This window comes from Clarias gariepinus, chromosome 22, assembly GCF_024256425.1.
Source record: "Clarias gariepinus isolate MV-2021 ecotype Netherlands chromosome 22, CGAR_prim_01v2, whole genome shotgun sequence".
NCBI lineage: Eukaryota > Metazoa > Chordata > Actinopteri > Siluriformes > Clariidae > Clarias > Clarias gariepinus.
The window spans coordinates 7906246-7924636 of record NC_071121.1 but is presented as its reverse complement, the minus strand read 5'-3'; the positions used below and the strand labels follow the sequence as shown (position 1 = coordinate 7924636).

At 40.5% G+C, this 18391-nt stretch overlaps 1 protein-coding gene across 2 annotated transcripts in view; it reads right to left on the bottom strand.

Annotated features, from left to right (window-relative positions):
- Window positions 1-245: 245 nt before the first annotated feature.
- pex14 (peroxisomal biogenesis factor 14) overlaps window positions 246-18391 on the bottom strand; it is a 114148-nt gene continuing 96002 nt past the window's right edge. The window contains exons 9-11 of one of the 2 annotated variants that reach the window (XM_053482695.1): window positions 14587-15070; window positions 1276-1401; window positions 246-717 (exon numbers count right to left, since the gene is read on the bottom strand). In XM_053482695.1, coding sequence (XP_053338670.1) covers window positions 622-717; window positions 1276-1401; window positions 14587-15070 — 706 coding nt within the window. In that variant the 3' untranslated portion in view covers window positions 246-621. Of the gene's footprint in view, window positions 718-1275; window positions 1402-12675; window positions 15071-18391 lie in introns of those variants that run through there. The other variant, XM_053482696.1, reaches the window with a different exon arrangement.

The window sequence follows — 18391 nt, the reverse complement described above, 5'->3', positions numbered from 1 at the left end:
TGTGTAGTGGAAAAGAAGAAGAAGAAGAAGAAGAGTGGGGGGAGAAAAAAAGAGGAAAACTGAAGCGAGGAAATTACAATTAATCATTTCTTAAACACGGCTTTGAAAGAACTATCATAATATTAGGTAATTAAATGTGTAGATGATTATCTTCAAAATATTGTTGCAGGAGGGAAAAAAAAAGGTTGTATAGTATTTTCTTCTGTACAAAAAAACTATATATGAACAAAATGCTCTTTGATTAAAAGCTTCATTTAAAAAGAAAAACGGATAAAAAACTGCAGAAATAAAGAATAAATGGTTAATTATTGAAAGAATAAGAATAGTTTGCTCATGTGTGTGATTTTTATTAACTTTGATTTATTTGTATTTTTTTCGGTTTTCCCATAGAGATCTCTTGGTGGTGAAAACTCTTTGAACTGATCAGTGCAGCACTGAAACAGTGACGCTCCCGTTTTACTTCTGCATTAGGAAATCGTATTTTAAATACAGGGACGATGTACATCTGGTTCATGGTTGATTTATTTAATACCATCTGTAATTCAGGTTTTTTTTTTTCTCAATTTTTTTTTTTGTGCGTGTGCGTGTGTGTGTGCTATGTTTTGTTTTATTTAACAGAGTTTATTGTTCACTTGTATTCCAGCATGCATCTCTTGACAGGCTCTCTGCTCTCAAGTGCTCAAGCTGGACTCGGTTCATGTCCACTCTCGATGTTTCCTGATTAAAAATGACAAAAATAAAAAGACACAAAATGTGAAAAAAAAAAAGAAAGAAAGAAACGGCTCTTTGGCTGGGAGATGATACTGTGCACTTGAATACATTTTATGTGTGTAAAATAGCAGGATTTGTAAAAAAAAAAAAAAAAAAAAAAAAAAACAGAATAAAGGAAATCTAATTATTACAAGTCAAACGTGCCGAAAAGTGTGTGTGTGTATGTGTGTGTGTGTGTTTTAACCAGACGTATTTTGCTTGCTGTGGTTTAAGTTGAGCTGTGGGGTTACGCATGGCTTTCCCAGAATGCCGAGTAGCTATTGGGCACACACACATACACACACACACACACACTCAAAGCCCCCCTGCTGTGAGTGGCAGGGCCTGTGGTAAGGCCTGCTCTCACTGCATTGACACATACACACACACACACACACACTTCTTCTTCTTCTTTCAGAAACTCTAGAGCATGATCCAAAATAGCTACATGTGCACACTAACATCTAGGGTCAAAATGATGATCATGTGGTGCAGGTTAATACAGAACCGGTTCTTTTTCCTCACCAGGCTGATTCGGTCCTGCTCCAGCTGTTCCCTCGTCTCCCCTCCTCTGCCTTCAGGGTGTTTCTTTAAATAAAAACGAGCGAAGTCACCACCATCTGTCTGCCAGCTGGCATGCTGTATATAATCCTGGAAAAAATATATAATAATAAAGGGAGAAAATTATATTATGAAAAAAGGGAGAGAGAAAAAACACACACACACAGACACACACACAGACGGAAGCAACCTCCGCACGCGGCATCGTCTGTCGCTGAAGTGACAGCTCATTTTACTGTTTTAATCACAGAAATAAAGAGAAGAGCGCGGTGTAAATGGATTAGGTCTGCTTTTTATAACGTGCGAGGGGGAAATTACTTTGGAAAAGAAGCAGAAAGGTTTATAATTCTGCTGACTAAAAAGCAATATGCGACTCACGAGATATGATTTAGTATGAAAATGCAGTTATACAAAAAAAAAAAAAACTTAACCTTAAAATGATACTGTAAGTTATGAAATTAATTCAAGACATATGCTTAAGTAATATTTTACTGTATACCATTTAGTGCAATAATAATAAAAAACTATTTACATAGGACATTTTTTTTTGTACATTTTTAATGCAAATACTGATTGACTGTACAAGCTCAGTACAGTTCTGAGACTCTTAGTAGTAAAACATTCGAATAGTGCAAACAGTTTACAGAAGAATCCGCAACCTTATACTGCCCGCTGCACCACTTCCACATTACATGGCTGGGCGTTATTGTCACATCCCCTGTACAGTCTTGACATCGTTCTGAGACATTTCCACATTCGGGCCATTAAAGGAATTCCTGAGGGGCCAGGAGGTTTCAGATGTTCAACTTTTGTACTTTGATGGGATTCAAACAACACTAGTGAACCAACCACAAGTGGTGTAGTGGTTAGCACTGCGGTCTCGCACTTTTAGGGTCAAGGGGTTCGAGTCCGGCCTCGGGTCTGTGTGTGTGTGTGAAAGTGTGAAGTTTGTATGTTCTCCCTGTGTGGTGGGTTTCCTCCAGGTACTGCAGTTTCCTCCCACAGTCTAAAGACACGCAGGTTGGGCTAATCAGGTTTCCAAATTACCTGTAGTGTGTGTGCGCGCGCTTGTGTGCCCTGCGATGCATTTGTACTCTGTTCGGGACGTACCCCGTACCCTGGGATAGGAGGCTACAGGCTTCCCATGACTCTGTACAGGATAAGCGATATAGAGAGTAAGTGAGAAGTGTGCTCCGTCATTCTGCGCAGTCAAAAGTCCCAGTTTGACTTGAACACCCAATTCGTACAAAATGAACAAGAAACAAATAAATGCATGCACATGTAAACAGCATAGACATAGATAATATTTAAGGGATGTACAAGCATATGGTTGGTTAAAGGCTAGAAAATAAAGATTTCTATTAAAAATAAAAAAGTTAGCGGAAGGCGGGTCTTAAGTGCAGAAAAACATAAAGACCATAAAAATAACAAAAATTTTAACAAAAGTGACTTCATGCAGAGATGAAAGAGAGATCAGCTTCACTTAAAGCAAAAGAGAGAGCGAGAGAGACAGATGAGAGACACATTTAACCATGATCTTTAGCGCTATGATTATTTTGAGGAAACTCAGCCCTGATCTCTGTGGTTACGAGGCTTAAAAAAAAGAAAACAACATTGAGAAATTGGAGTTAGGATTTATGTCAGCTCACACAGCCTGTGTTACTGTGATGAGAAAAACAGCCTATTCTGTAGCTTTATATATTGACATGCAATCATTTGGTTCTCAGCAAGGGTGTAATTATTTTTGCCCGCATGGTTTCTGTGTATTCGTTGACTTTTCTTTCTTTTTTTTTTTCTTCTGGTCGACAAATAAGAGCATGATGGAATCTGTTACACTCTGATTGTTACCTGATGTTCCGTTTACTTAACTTTAGGGAAAAAAAACACAAAAAAAAAAAACCTTTTTTAAAAAACAGATGATGTCTCAAGATATTCACCGTTTTTGTTTTTCTAAGACGCGCGTGTTTTAATGGATTCGTCTCCACAAGGAGTCATGGTTCTGGGAATGTGAGCAGTGTAGCAGAAACACTATCGATAAATGTTAAAGCGAGCATCTCAACGAGTGCTGGAGCTCTTATAGTTACGCATCCTTTTCACAATGTGTTTTTTAAAAAACGACGGCTTTTACGATTTTTATTTATTTATTTACGTTTTTAGAACAGTTCTGGAAAGCATTCCTAAATCATTTTATTTTCTATATCCTGAGGCTTTTTGCGAATTTTTGCATTGTTCTTTTTTGTTTTCTCAGCATTGTGCATAATCGTGTGTGTGTGTGTGTGTGTGTGCGTGTGTGTGTGTGTGTGCACTCTGTAACTGGCTCTTTACAGCCTACACTCTGGTATGTAAGGTTTAAAGAGGAACAATCGGGCCTGAAACCCATGACAGGTGCACAGTACATATGTCTAGAGCTGCAGCGGCACCACATGACACCAGCGCAGATGAAGTGGCCTCTATTCTTCACCTCGCACCCCAATCAGTTCAGCTAAAACATGTTTTTAGCTGAGGCAGCTGTTTACGACGATGGGCTAACGTATGTGACAGCCGTATACGGAAACAAAGTACGAATGAGTCATTTAACCGTTTTGCACGACGCATTAATAAAAGGTCAATCTTTTTATTCTTTTTGTTTTAAATAAATCAAACATAAACACACAATGTTCTGCTAAATCCACAGTGTTTGAGTGTACTGCTGCTCTATAAAGCATTCAAATCTCTACTGTTCATCTAGAACATCCCAAATATTACAGTGTGTCAGAACTTTTACTGTCTCTCTTTCTGGCAACAAAGATCCAAAGTCCATAAGTCTAATCCTTTCCATTCCTTCCCTTCTACAGTACAACTCGGCTCGAGCCATTAAATCATAAAAAATTGAAATAAAAAACTGACCTGTGCTCTTGCCATGTACCCAACATGCCTATATTTATTTTTCATTTCAACACACCTCTTCAGGATTTCCTAAGCCTACGTGCGATGGTCTACGAATCATACCAATGCAGCTTTCCTACTGGGCAATGCAAATGCACTCGATGAAACGATGTGCTTATTAGTGCATTCACTCGGAATAAGCTACAACAATAATGTTTGCTGTTAGAGAAAAAAAGAATTAATGACAAAACCCTAACACCCTTACTAATGCAATGATTGTTTTCACATAACAGCAAAATCCTTAAAGGATTCCACAAGAATTTGCCAACACCCACAAAGTGCTTTTGCAGTTTACGGTCACAATTAGCTTCCACAATACAAGTTTGCTCCTTGTCTGTCATTGGCGTAATCCCTCCCGCCAAACTTCTGCCTTGAGGTGTTTCATGCTAAAGAATTTCCCATGTTGTCCTTTTTCAAAGAATAACAAAAAACCTTCAACTGGTATGAAGTCAAACTGAAATCGGAGACTCCTTTCACAAATGCTAAATAAACATCTCGCTACTGAAAACTGAACCATACTGGTTATAATCACAGGCTTTAAAATAGTTTTTGTTTGTGCAACTTTGACTATACAAATCCTTGTGAATTAGCTGTAATGGCGACGCGTGTTCACGTCAAAATCAGGAATATTTTGATTGAAACTCCTTTTATTTCTCTATATAACCCCTGCTACACTGATGCACTTATCCCAGCGTTTTCACAATTGCATGGATACCATCAAGGTATAAAGTTTTCCCAGTACGCAGAAATCATGATCAGACTGCCTCCTTCATGTCAATGAAACACTAGCCTCCCAGGAACTCCTTTAACTGCTCTTTCTTTTAATAAAAAACAAAACAAAGCAAAAACTGCCGGGTTTGATCAATAAAGATGGTTGCGCCTTTTGCAAGGAGAATGTACAACCTTATTTTTCGTACCGCACCACTTGCACATTACAGGAACTCAGCTGGGTGGGACATCCTCCATACAGTACAGTCATGTCTTTGCTCTGAACATGTCCACATGTTTGGGTAATTAATAAAGATCATACAGTACACGAAGCATGGTTCTAAAGTACTGAGAAAACTTTCTACCTTGATGAAAACTCTGGGATAAGTGTATTAGTTAGCAGGGGATTATATAGAGAAAAAGAGTTTTCACTCTCATAACCAAAGTCCCGGTTTGACTTGAATGCCCTGCATATAAATTATTAATAATAACATATACAAGCAAATTGATAGACACCCAAAGAGTTACTTTTAAAGAAAATACACATACTTTTTGTCAAATTAAATGAAAATGTATGTACATAAGTTAATACGATTTGTTCATATTTTGCAAACATGATAAAAAACAACAACAACAACAACAAGGACAACTAGTGTACGTTACTATAACCGTAAGGCTTTCTTCATATATTTATTGTTGGACTCTCACAGGGCTGTATTTCAGGATATATTCCGTCATTGATTTAAAAAAAGGATCCATGAGCAGGCCTTTGGTAGCAGCTGTTCTGTTTGTATCTGGGTTAAAAAAAAAAATTAAGTTCCAAGACCCCTAAAGGGGGAAGCGAATTGGACAAACATTCAAACAATTTAACATTTATAAGACTTTATTGGAATCAGTGTCACGTGCCAGCCGTGTACGAATGCTTCTCCTCTCTCTCTCTTCATCTCTCTCTCTCTCTCTCCCTCTCTCTCTCTTTCTCTCCTCTGTTGACACAATATAAATCAGAGGATATTGTTTCAATATGTGTATAGTCTAAATGAGAGACTTCAGGACAAATAGGTTTAGCTTTGTAATTAGAACACCACATAATTGTAGGTTAAACATTACTCCGCTGAGCAAATGACAAACTTTTGTTCGCTGGCTTTCTGGCAAATATGTAACCAAAATCCTCATCCAGAGTGGGATAATTTCATCGCTGTGTGAGCTTAATGCTAACCAAAAGCCCAGCTGTCAAAATCGCACAGGCTTGAGCTTGAAGCCGCGCAGCTGTGCATTAAACGGGGAAGAATTTTATTCGGAGAAGCAGTCACTTGCGATATGGCACACGGATATATTTTCAAAAACTCTCCAAGACATATTTTTATTAAGAGGGAGAAGTGGTTATATCGAAGATAACCAATTTTGCATATATGGGTGTATGTGTATCTTACAGGAAACTATTTATAGGCCATCAAAGAAAGCAGCATATTATGTAAAAGACAACTTTTTATTAAAAAAATAAATAAACAAAAAGAGAGCTTCTGGGTCTTGCATTCTATTTTTTTATGCATACAACTATGAAAAGTTGCCTTTTACATAATATGCTGGTTTTTGATTTTTGCTTGAAAAATAATGTTTGGAAACCAGAAATGTTTTTTTTTGTACTGATTTGTGGACAGAAATTTGTGGGCAAAAATAAGCAGCCCCTTCCTGCCTTGACAGGATTTAAGAGGGTAAGTTGTATCCAGATGGTGCTAATCATCAGCCCTTGACTAATTGATTATCAACCGGGGTGCAGTGGAAAGCATTCTAGACAGGTCCCAATCATCCCAGGAGTAGACGTCCCAACAGATTCACCCCAAAGTTACACCATGCAATGCTCAGAGACATGCAAAGAAAGAAAAGCTACATGTCGGACACTACAGGCTTCACTAAGCATAGTAAATGTTTAAGTCCCTGACAGCACAATTAGAAGAAGACTAAACAAGCACAGTTTCATTGGTAGGGTTGCCAGGAGAAAGACGCTTCTGTCTAAAAAGAACATGGAAGCACAGCTGAAGTTTGCAAAACTGCATTTAAACAAAGCACAAGGCATCTACGGACAAGATGAGACCAAAGCAGAATTGGTTGGCCTTAGTGCCCAGTGCCGTGTTTGGGGAAAACCAAACAGCCAACACCTCATACCCACTGTCAAGCACGGCGGTAGAGGGGTAATGATTTGGGCTTGTTTTGCATCCACAGGACCTCGGCACCTTGCATTCAATAAATTGACCATGAACTCCTCTGGTTACCAGATTATTCTAGAGGCAAATGTGAGGCTGTCTGTCCGACAGCTAAAGCTTGGTCAAAATCGTGTCATGCAAGAGGACAATGATCCGAAGCACACCAGGAGATCTACATCAGAATGGCTGAACAATAAAGGAATCAAGATTTTGTTATGAACCTGTCATCCCAAGTGTGGCAGGACCTTAAGAGAGCTGTGCAAACTTAAAAGAGGGTGTACTAACTTGTGTACATGACTGTATATATTAATATTTTATTTATATGTATGTATGTGTGTGTGTGTGCGCGCAAAAGAAAACATGCACCATTTCTGGTGTGTATTTATTGTACTGTAATACAAGCTAACAAAGCTGCAAGTGGCAAACTAAAAAAAACACTTTTTTTTTTTTTTTTTTTTTTACTTGAGTTGGCACCCAGCCAGGGAGCCATTACATTTGAAGTAGTTTGCTTAAAACCGAGCAGCCGTCTCTGGAAGAAAGGAAGCTGGGAGCAACAAGGCAATGGACTCAAGAGGAGCCAAATGCTGCTTCTGTGGGCACACATTTTCCCACACACACATATGGAGGCTGGGTGTGATTTCTTGGCAAAGGAAGAGATTCTGAAGTGCTATCCTATAAATTGGGTTAATTTGGCATGATTCCGCAGAGAACTGGATGGATTGGTAGCGGGGGAAGCCGAGCAGACTGGCTTGAGAATGAACTGAAATGGTGTGATGAGGCTGTAGTGCTGTGATCATGGCAGGAGCACAGACCTGACAGCCTGCGACAGAGCCATAAAGCAGAGGCCGTTTGGCACTTGTGAACGGAGAGAGTCGCAAGATGTACATTGTTGAAATTTAATCAAATTAGTTTAAATGGAGAAAACAATAAAGAGATGAAAATGCGCAATAGTGCCAGAATGGCCCGAAACGGTTGTATTGGAAGTGAAATGAACGATGTAATTGTGTTCGACAGACACATTATTCAACAGCTTAACTCGGGCGAAATAAATCCGAACCATAACCTGCCTCAATAAGCCCAAATTTTCCACATAATGCCATAATTCCCATATGCATTACCTTCTTAGTCAGGAAATGCAAGCAGAGACAAACCAGAGCGCACACGCTGATAGAATCAAAACAGCACTCATTGTGGAAATGAGGAAAACAAACATGCAGCACAGTATTAAGGTAATGCACTGCAGAATCCCAAGCCAGCTTCAACATCCCTGCCCATTTATCTCAGTCTAAAAGCATGGCTGTAACAGGAGGACAGAGGGCACCGAGCCGGCCTTCTGCCATTCACAAAGATGTTTACAAGTTCTGCCCTTGCTCCACAACCCTGCTCCCACCTTCTACCCCCCCCCCCTCTTCCCCAAACCTCTCGCCTTTTCTGACACCACTAATACCCACTATATGAGCCAAAGGGAATGACAATCTCCAAATGCATCCTTGCGCAGAGGCCCGAGCTAAATAAGGAGAGAGAGAGACGTTAAAATGCCGTGTTTGGTGGCACAGCTGCACCCTGTGTGAAAAGGAGAGTGAAAACAGGTGGGACGGGGATGGTGGTAATCTTTCACATTATGGTGGTTGATAACACACAGCCTTCCTCTCTGCGCTCACTTAAAACGCTGTAATTTAATACCCACTACATCAGACATGTGACATTTGCAGCATGGAAGAAGTGGAGGTTGGGAAGATTCAGATGATGCTAATAATAGCAATTGTGCACCAATGACTGGGGTTTTTGTTACCGAAGGCATTTTGTTAGTGATGCAGTCTTTCCAAAAGAAGAGTCTAGAAATCCATCAAGGGGGAGGTTGGGAAAGGGGTTGGGATTGTTTGCTTTTTAATATCATCTCATTAAAGGTTAGAAAGTTTGGATTGTATTTCATGCCAAATAAAACCCAAGCCAAGTAGTCAAGGTCAGTCAAGTTTTGTCCCCCCACATTACCTTAGAACCTGCGAAATAAAAGAAATTCAGGAGATTAGGAAACCTTGGGAAGACCAAACATTTCCTCTGTCTGAAGAATCTCTCGTCTTGTGAAGTAACACATCCCAACACACAACATCATGCCTCGATAAACACTCTAATAACCGAGCACCGCTCCAGCAAGGCGAGAAGACGTGGTTAGCTCTCCAGGCATCAAAACATTTGACTTATTCTATAGTCATTAAGAGCAAGATACACTGAGCTTGGTGTAATTACACAGGTAGTGCAACAGGCAGGCAGTTGGTAGTGGTGTTCGTCATCTTAATTAAGGCATAAACTGTAAATGCTTCGAGTTAAAAGCAGTGCTGTAAAAGAGCAGTGTCTTATCAGCTGTGGGCTGTTCTGAGCTTGTCGCGATGATCCAGTGCAGCGCAGACACATGGGAGAGCAGCCTCTGTATTTGCATGAATGATAAAGAAAGCCACAGAGAATTAGGAAAGATGAAGCCAGGGCTGTTCGAGTCCCCCTCCCTTCCCTTTCTTTCTCTTCCTCCAGGCCTCTGGCATGCTTCAGGTGCTGCACGCATATGATGGTTCTATACGATTTGTCTAATTTGCAAGCTCTGGCAAGGCTTGCACCTGTTGCCCTGCTACTGCCTACAGTCCTGGTTTCTCCCCACGCTGACAGGCACCTCTGGATAATCCATTCTGCTCACAATAGTAGCGCTGCTCTCGCCACCACTGCAGGACAAGGGCATTTTTCTCTCGCCATGCTCTCATATCCGCCATGCCACTGATGGCTCATTACAGGCCAATTCATAAATATTGTCTCCAGTATTACCACTTCCAGACCCTCTCAGCTCCCTTGAGATTTATTTTCCTTTTACAGCCGGTTATTGTTTTTGTCCCCCTTATTTCTGTTTTTCAGCCCCCACCACCACCTCCTTGTCCTCCTCTATTTCTTCTCAGCCTAATACCTTTTTTTTTTTTTTTTTTTTTACCAAGCTGCCAATAACTAAACCACTATAACACCAGAGACCAAACACCCTATTAGTAAAGTAGTGTCATATTTGTTCCAAGCTGAACCCAGACAAAGGGGAACTTCAAGTGATCTCAAATAGAAAGATGTGAGCCTCCTCAACTAGCTGAAGATGCAAGGTACCATCTGTACTGGTGCCATATAACTCCAATCTTGATCCTAAGCTCAAAATACTGCTAAGGTCCACATGTAATCATGGGTTACCTCTGGATGATGGTTTCTTCCCATATTCTAAGAAAATGCCTGAAGTAGGACTAGGTACATTAAATTCTTCTGAGTGTATGGTGTCCTGTCAATGCAGCGGTGACACCTTTAGGGTGCATTCCTCCTGCCTTATACCCATATACATGCTTCTGGCATATGCCTTGGATTCACCTTACACCTAGCAAGATGATGCAAATACTGAAGATGAATGATTGAACGACCATATACAGTATTTAGGACCTCTGTAGTGGATTTCTGCCATTAAGAACTTCAGTGACCTTGGTTGGACAAGCTTAAGCATACACACCTCGATAGTTTTGAGAAAGTTCTTTTACTAAAATTTTTCTAAGGGCAATTTATGAATATCCAGTACAGGCCTTTACTTTTAAGTCCATATAAGTATATATACATATTACAGTGGTACCTGGGCATACAAATTTAATCCTGGAGGCGAATCTTTATTTGCTCTAAACTGGAAGTCTAGATTGGGAATATTTACATTTAGGCATTTGGCAGACGCTCTTATCCAGAGCGACTTACATTTTTATCTCATTATACATCTGAGCAGTTGAGGGTTAAGGGACTTGCTCAAGGGTCCAACAGTGGCAACTTGGTGGTTGTGGGGTTTGAACCTGGGATCTTCCAAACCATAGTCCAATGCCTTAACCACTGAGCTACCCCTGGCCCCAGGAGTATCAGAAAAGGCCTGAAAAAGTACAGGAAAGAGTGCAAGGATCCAGCAGTGTGAAATAATATCTGTCCATCAGAGAATTCCCTTTGAGTGTTGGACACCCAGTGGTGCTCCAAAGGCCTGGACCCATATGTGCACAACATCAAACAGGCTTCCTCCCACACAGCCAGTTCTCAAGCTATCTGAGGGGGAAGCAGGAAGTCCATTCCATCTCTGTAGTATTAGCCCCGACCTTTCTTATGCAAAGCTACGGGGAATGTGGAGGGGCTTACTCTGTTACACAGTCTATTAAGCTTTTTCTTTTTAATTAATTGTGCTTTTGCAGTGCTGCAAAACATGCAAAATACAGAACTCATTTCTATGAAGAGAACCAACTTATACAGTAATTTATACAGCCAGGCCTTGATCAAATTATGTCATGTGTTTAACCTCTTGGGTATCTTACCATTCCTGAGACCTATGTAGATTAGCATTGTCTGGAGCATAATCCTGTGATATCTAGGTCAGAGGTGAAATCCACTTCCCAGTTAAAGGTTTCATAGGAAGTGTCTTTATGTTAATCCCTGCACATGGAGACGGCACTGTGAGCCCAACCCTTCAGTGCTGGCCCTCCTGGGGAAAAAAAGGACTAACAACCACCGCATTGATCCGAGGAGACACTCAGGCTTCTAACCTGCTGAGTGCTCAGTTCAGGAGAACAATGGAGTTCAGGCCACATCAATACGCTGCCCTATGGAGGGCTCCCCGTTTAGCACAGCACCACTGATGAGGTTAAAGCTCCTACCTCCGGCCAGAATCAGTCAGACAGACACCTCGGACATCTGAATAAGCAGCTTCAGTCTGGCCTTGGTGTTTTAACTCCTCTGCCTGCTTAAGTGTTCACCAAGATATAGTTGAGCGGCCAGATGGGTGACCATAAGTTGTCCCAATCTTCCAAACGAAAGGAGGAAGCTTTCTGGGTAAAAATGCACTGCTGTTCCCATAAGACACTAAATGATGTAAAAGTGCATTTATTACAGCAGGCCCTATAAATCTGAGCCTGGCCTGAACTCCAGGGAGAGGTTAATGGATTACAAAGGGATGCGGTATCGAACCTTCAAGAAGTTTATACACCACATCAATATGTGCAATGCTATTGATCATTTATACCTTGACAGACAAATTAAATTCATAAACTTGATAATGCACTGGAATATTCTTATTGCTTACGACAGTGGAATTGTGTTTTTTTTTTTTTGCTGTTTTAGGATCACACATTTTATCGATTGAATCTCTTTAATAGAGACCCCATCGAAAAAGCACAAGACTGCTGATCACTTGGGAAATTTAAAGTGAACCGTCCAAGTCCAGGGTAAAACTGTGGTGCAAACAGTTGCCTTTACACGGAATTCGGTTCTGGGATCTGCGAATGCCACTCTTCTCAGCAATGCCTTACAAAGTGATACGTTATTTTTAGTTTAGTTTTTACTAACCATCTTGAGTATCTAGACTGTCTTTAAAGATCAATGAATACTAATGCAGAGTCTAAAGCAATGCTAATTTTAAATTTATGTAGATTGTGGAATGCTAAAGCTGCATGTAAGACGCCCTGGAAATTCTGTCACAACAATGAAACAAGACAAGCAGTGAAGGTCTTAAATCGATTTTATTACAAATATGTACATCTTGTCTCTTAAAATCGCTCAGAATCAGGATTTCATTGCATCATACCCACAATACTCACCGCCGCACGCTATAACATGAAGGCCGCATCAGTTGATCCAATTCCTCATAAATGAATAGGTATGAACAAGTGCACACAAGCTTATGGTATGTGCCACTACTTTCCAGGCTTCCTCCACTATTAGTCACTATTAATGCTCAACCGTTTAAGTTAATTCACTCACAAAAACACACACACATGTAGACCTTTTATTAGTAATGGTTTGGAAGTTAAAACCTGGCGTTACAGTATATCAGCTGAATAAAGGTTCTTATTCACGATCACATATTACATGAATACCTCTTGATAGTCCATTGGTCAAGTCAACTCTAATCTAGACTATAACGAGATGCGTGTCGTCAGGCTGGCGGAGATCCTCCACGGTGGCGCGGCTCAGCAACCGCTGCCACAGCCCACAACGTTTCACCTGCTTGAGCCATAATCACATTACTCTGAAGGCAATTTGTTAGAAGTGAAAATGTCAGTAAGGAGCAGACATCTCTAATTTTCTCTCCAGGATCTTTTCTTGCTTTTTTCTTTTCTCCCCTCCCCCCCTCATCAGCTGGCGTATGAGTAATTCTATTAGTTATGTATTCATATGTTACTCTCCATTTGCATCAGCTGTGGGTTTTTTCCCCCTTTTTTTCTTCATCTTCAGGACTTGGATAGAAAAATCCCCACAAAGAGAAAAGCTCAGCGACTGTCGGCACCTCTGCTGAAGCATCCATTGTTTTACATGGTTTAATTACAAAGCCCCGGCACCATTTCATGTTAAGATTATTCACTGTGGGAGGCCGGTATAATTTGGACTGGAGGCTTTGTCATGTAATATAATACAATAGAACAGGCTTCTGGTATTAGATTTGTGATTTTAGCCTTCTTGACATTTCAAGCTGCATGAACTAATACATCTGTTATTTGTCGATCATTTGATTATTAACATACTTCATAAACTTAATCAGCTGCCCGGTTGGAAACGGGAGAGACACAAGCGGAGAGGCGCTCTTCTTTTCGACATTATTCTGTCTCCGTCTGCGTTCCTCACTCATCCAGAGAGCATTAAAAACAGTGTTTATCTGCCTCCTCTGCTCTCCTATTCTCAACACCACCAGGAAGTAAACCTATCATCACTCTAATCGGAAATTACAAGGACTTCCCCAGACGCGTTGGCTGCTGCGGCTCGCCGTTACGTTATGCTGAGAGGGCACGGCGAACAACAAACAGATGTTTAAAGTCCAGACAAGTAGATGGACGTCAAGGTGGCTGCGATACAGAGCTAACCGGAAAGTCAAAATTACGTCACGGGACTAGCAAAGATTCTTTGGTGTTCATGATTTGTTGCTGTTGGCTTCTGTTTTTGGGATTAGATACCGCTGTGGTAACAAGCAGGGGTATACAGTATTACAGATACAGTACAGAGATTTTTTTTTTTTCCCTGTATGTTATAAGGAAACCACAGTTACTATTCTTAGGAGAAATGACTAGTCTGAAGGGATGAAAGAAATGGCTGAGCACACAATGTTTGCTTAATAATACAGAGATCATAATTCTGTCACCGTCTAATTCCACATTTTATGTTACTTAACTGTGCTTGCCCAGGCACGCAAGAGCGTCTGGGCTGTTACTTGAGTGTGTATGCTAAAAAGAAAATTCACGACATGAGGGCATTGAACCCAACCGATGAGATTACACGCTATTCGCTGCTTCCTAGTGAAGTATGTGGTTGTGTTTCAAAACAGAAAAGGGGCGGACGAGAGGATTGAATTAAAAGCTATTTTCTTTTGAAAAAAAAAAAATTAAGCCAAATAATCAGCAAAAGCTCTTTCCTAATCCACCTCACTCTCGTTGCTGGCCCCTTCAGGACGTCGCAGCTTGTCCACCTGCTCGTTAAACTGTCCATCTCCCCCTCTCCTGTCTTCCGTCTGAACGCTCAAGTGCTCCTCTTCGTCCACATGGGCTACGTCGTCGTCCTCCTCTTCCTCCTCATCCTCCTCTTCTTCCTCTTCTTCTTCTTCCTCTTCGTCTTCTTTCCTCTCCTCCTCTCCCTGCACCTCCATGCGGACCTGGTCCTTCAGGTCAAGCGTGAGCATGGAGCCCAGACCGGCATCTCCGTTCAAGCCATGAGAGCCTGACGCGCTGCCCTGAGAACTGTGGCCGTCTTTTACGGGAGAGGAACTGGCCGACTCGTTACTGACAGGTGAGATGTCGCTGCTGCTGTTGGTGTGGTTGACTGAGGGAGAGTTGGACAGGGCTCCAGGCTTCAAAGGGATCTGCCAGGATGGGATTTTGGGGAGGGACGGAGAGGCAGGGAACTGTCTCCTGGAAGAGAGGAAGTGAAAAAGTGAGAAAATGTATATTAAATACATTCAAAGAAGGCCAAAACAAACCTTGGCCAGTGCTAGAGGGCCAAAATTTATGCTCTCTAGCATTTTATAACACATCTGGATTGAGCAAGGAAAAAACAATAAATCCCTGGCTTGTGTGTTGGGAGGGGGAGTACAGTAGGGAGCATAATTTTGGACCATGTCAAGGTTTGAAAAGGAAAAAAAACAAAACAATGAAACTCAACTTAAAGCGAACGACAATAACAGCTACGGAAGTTGTTTTCGAGAAATTATGTTGGACAATTTTTGCACAAATGTAGGCATAAAAGAAAGTTGTGTCACACTTTATTTAAAATCAAATGCAGGTATCGTTCTGTTTTATATTCTCCAATTCCAGTTGCTGTTTTGGTTTTTGCAGTATATAAATCATATTTTAAAACATTTATTAACAGTAATAACAACAATAACACAGAGTCGGAGCAGCACATTGGCACAGCTGCGTCACAGCTCCAGGGTTTCTAAGTTCAATCCTGAGCTTGGTTTACCATCTGTGTGGCGTTTCTTTGCAAGTTCTTCCTGTGGACTTCCTCTGGATTCTCTCGTTTCCTCCCAGCTATTAAAACATGCCTGTCTGTGGATCCGCCATAATAAACTGCCCCTAAGTGTGAATGGGTGTGTGAACCTGCATTCACCGATTTGACCTGGCATCCTATTCAGATTTGACTTCCTTAAACCCAGTGAGCCAGTTGTGAGTAGGGATGGGATGATATCATTTTTCTCGATAAGACTCGATATTCAATATTGTTTTAGATATATGATAATTTCAACAGCATATAATCAAAAGATCAGTGACCTCGACTAACGGAAATACCTGTGCCTTATTTAGCTTTTTTACCTCTTCGGCCACCGTTTGATTAAATATGTAAAGAACAACATCATGCAGGGAAGAGTATTACCCTAAAAACTGACATTTTCTGGTTAAAAAAATAAAATATAAAAGTCTCTTTGTTTGTTTTCATGTTATGTTTGACTGGTGTATCTCTCTGGCACTTTAGATGTGTTTTTGAATCTTATACCCCCCATCATTCAATATATCATATATGCATCGTAATATTTAAATTCTCAGGTTCTTTCCCTCATCCCTAGTTTAGAGTCAAGTTTGTTTTCTTGCTGCAATAGTTTTCTGATAATTCTAGATAATCTGCAGATGTGTGTGACGTATATAGAGATTACACTGAAATCCCTTAAAAGTTTCCTTTACGTTAATTAGAAATCACCAAGGTTGGTAAACACTCTTAAACTTACAAATACACAAGGAGTGTTGAAATCAAACCAGGACTTGCAGGGACATTTCTCGTGAATGAAGATGTAAAAACGATTGACATTTACAGAAGACTTCAAGCACAGTATGGTGATTAGACTCTTAGCCACAGTAAAACATTTGAATGGTGCAAATTTTAAAGAAGGCTAAACGTCCGTGAATGACGATCCCAGCCGAGGTGGCGCGGTGCCCATTCCGGTCATTCCCATGAATGTTCAGCGAGTGAACGCCTGATGACTTGTGCCAAACCAGCACAAGAGACGCATCTGTCTGTGGAAACTGTACACACAATCGTTCACGGACACCATTTGCACATTACAGGAACTCAGGTGGTTGTTTTTGCCACATCCCTGTACAGTCCTGACCTCGCTGAAAGCCATTTCCACATGTTTTGCCTTTAAAGGAGTTCCTGGGAGGCCAGTGTTTCAGACATGGAGCAGGCAGTCTAATCATGCTTGAGGAATCTTTCAAAACTGTATTCTGCATCAATCAAAGTCCCGGATTGATTTGAACATCCCTTGTATACACGGTTCCTTAGAAATTATAAATGGTTTAAATGGATGTGAATTAAAATAATATGGCTTCTTAGTAACGCCTACGGAGTGATTTCCAACAGCTCTGTAAGTACCAACAGCTCCGTTTAGAGACGTGTCCTTGAGATTGAGCCGTTTTATTCACGTTAGCTGGAATGAATGCCACATTCATTCCCAAGCCACTTAAGTACAACTGCACTCACAATTCAAGCTTCATGAATTAATAGAGATGTTATTTCACTGTATGTTATTGTACAATAGTACAACTAATCTGATAAAAGCTTTACAAATCAAATAGAGGCCTCTTCTCACAATGACCAGCCCACGTCTCTCTCTCTCAGCTCTAACTGCCTATTTATACCGATTTTTAGAGAAAAAAAAAAAGGACATCATGAGCTCATCGACGTTAAAAACGACACAAGGAATTAATCACAGTTCATAGTACAAACAGAGTTGATGCTCCAAAATTTAAGGCAGTTATTTGAGTGATAGCACTGACATTTCCAGCAGCATGAATTAAAAGATCTGTTATTTGTTCCTGATTTCATTAACATACTTCAGAAACCAAGTCGCTCTGTTGGAGGCAGAAGGGGGTTGCTCATGAGCTTTATGTTGACGAGACAAATATTTCTTTTAAATCCCAACAGAACTTAATATACAAAATGACTGTTGCTAAATTACAGAAATGTCCCAGATGTTTAACCTTATCTCCTTTAACAACATTGCACATACTGCATGCATTCATACCACCCCCCCAAAAAACCAAATTAAAAAATAAAAGAGAAACAGTTATCTTGATGGTTTAGAGCATCTTGTACCAGCCACTACATTTACATGGACAATCTGATTGAAATCATCCCAATTAGAGAGGCGGACTTAAATGTTTACATGGACGCTGATCCGTGGAGATGCATGTATACAGTACATGCTCAAAGCATTTTATGAGAATATAATATGGGCAAAGTTGTTCCGGCAGCCTGGAAGCATTATTATTCGTTATTTATTTATTTATTTTAAAACAACTTTTAGGTTGGGTTGAGGCTTCTTATCATTTCTGATGAATCCCGCTGCCTTCCGCATTATGATTGCTTATAAAAATTCAGTCTCATCTTTGATAGATTAGATGTGAAATGATGAGCTGATCAGTGACCCTTCTTCATCCAGAAACCCAGTAGATAAAACGACTGTTGGGAGAGAGTTATGAACCTGCAATAGAAGATACAGTCAGGGTATCCCAGTGGTTAAGGAATTGGATTAATCATTGGAAGGTTCTAAGTTCAAGAACATGTAAGCCACTTAAGGATAAGGATGTTTGCCAAACGCTGTGAATGTAAGAGAAACTTATGTTACCTTATAACGTATATCACTTAATGTTAAACAGGAAAGAATTATTTATTCCCACAAGAGAGAAATGATCGGTTTAAATGTTTACATGCCTAACATTTACCTATTGAATGGATTA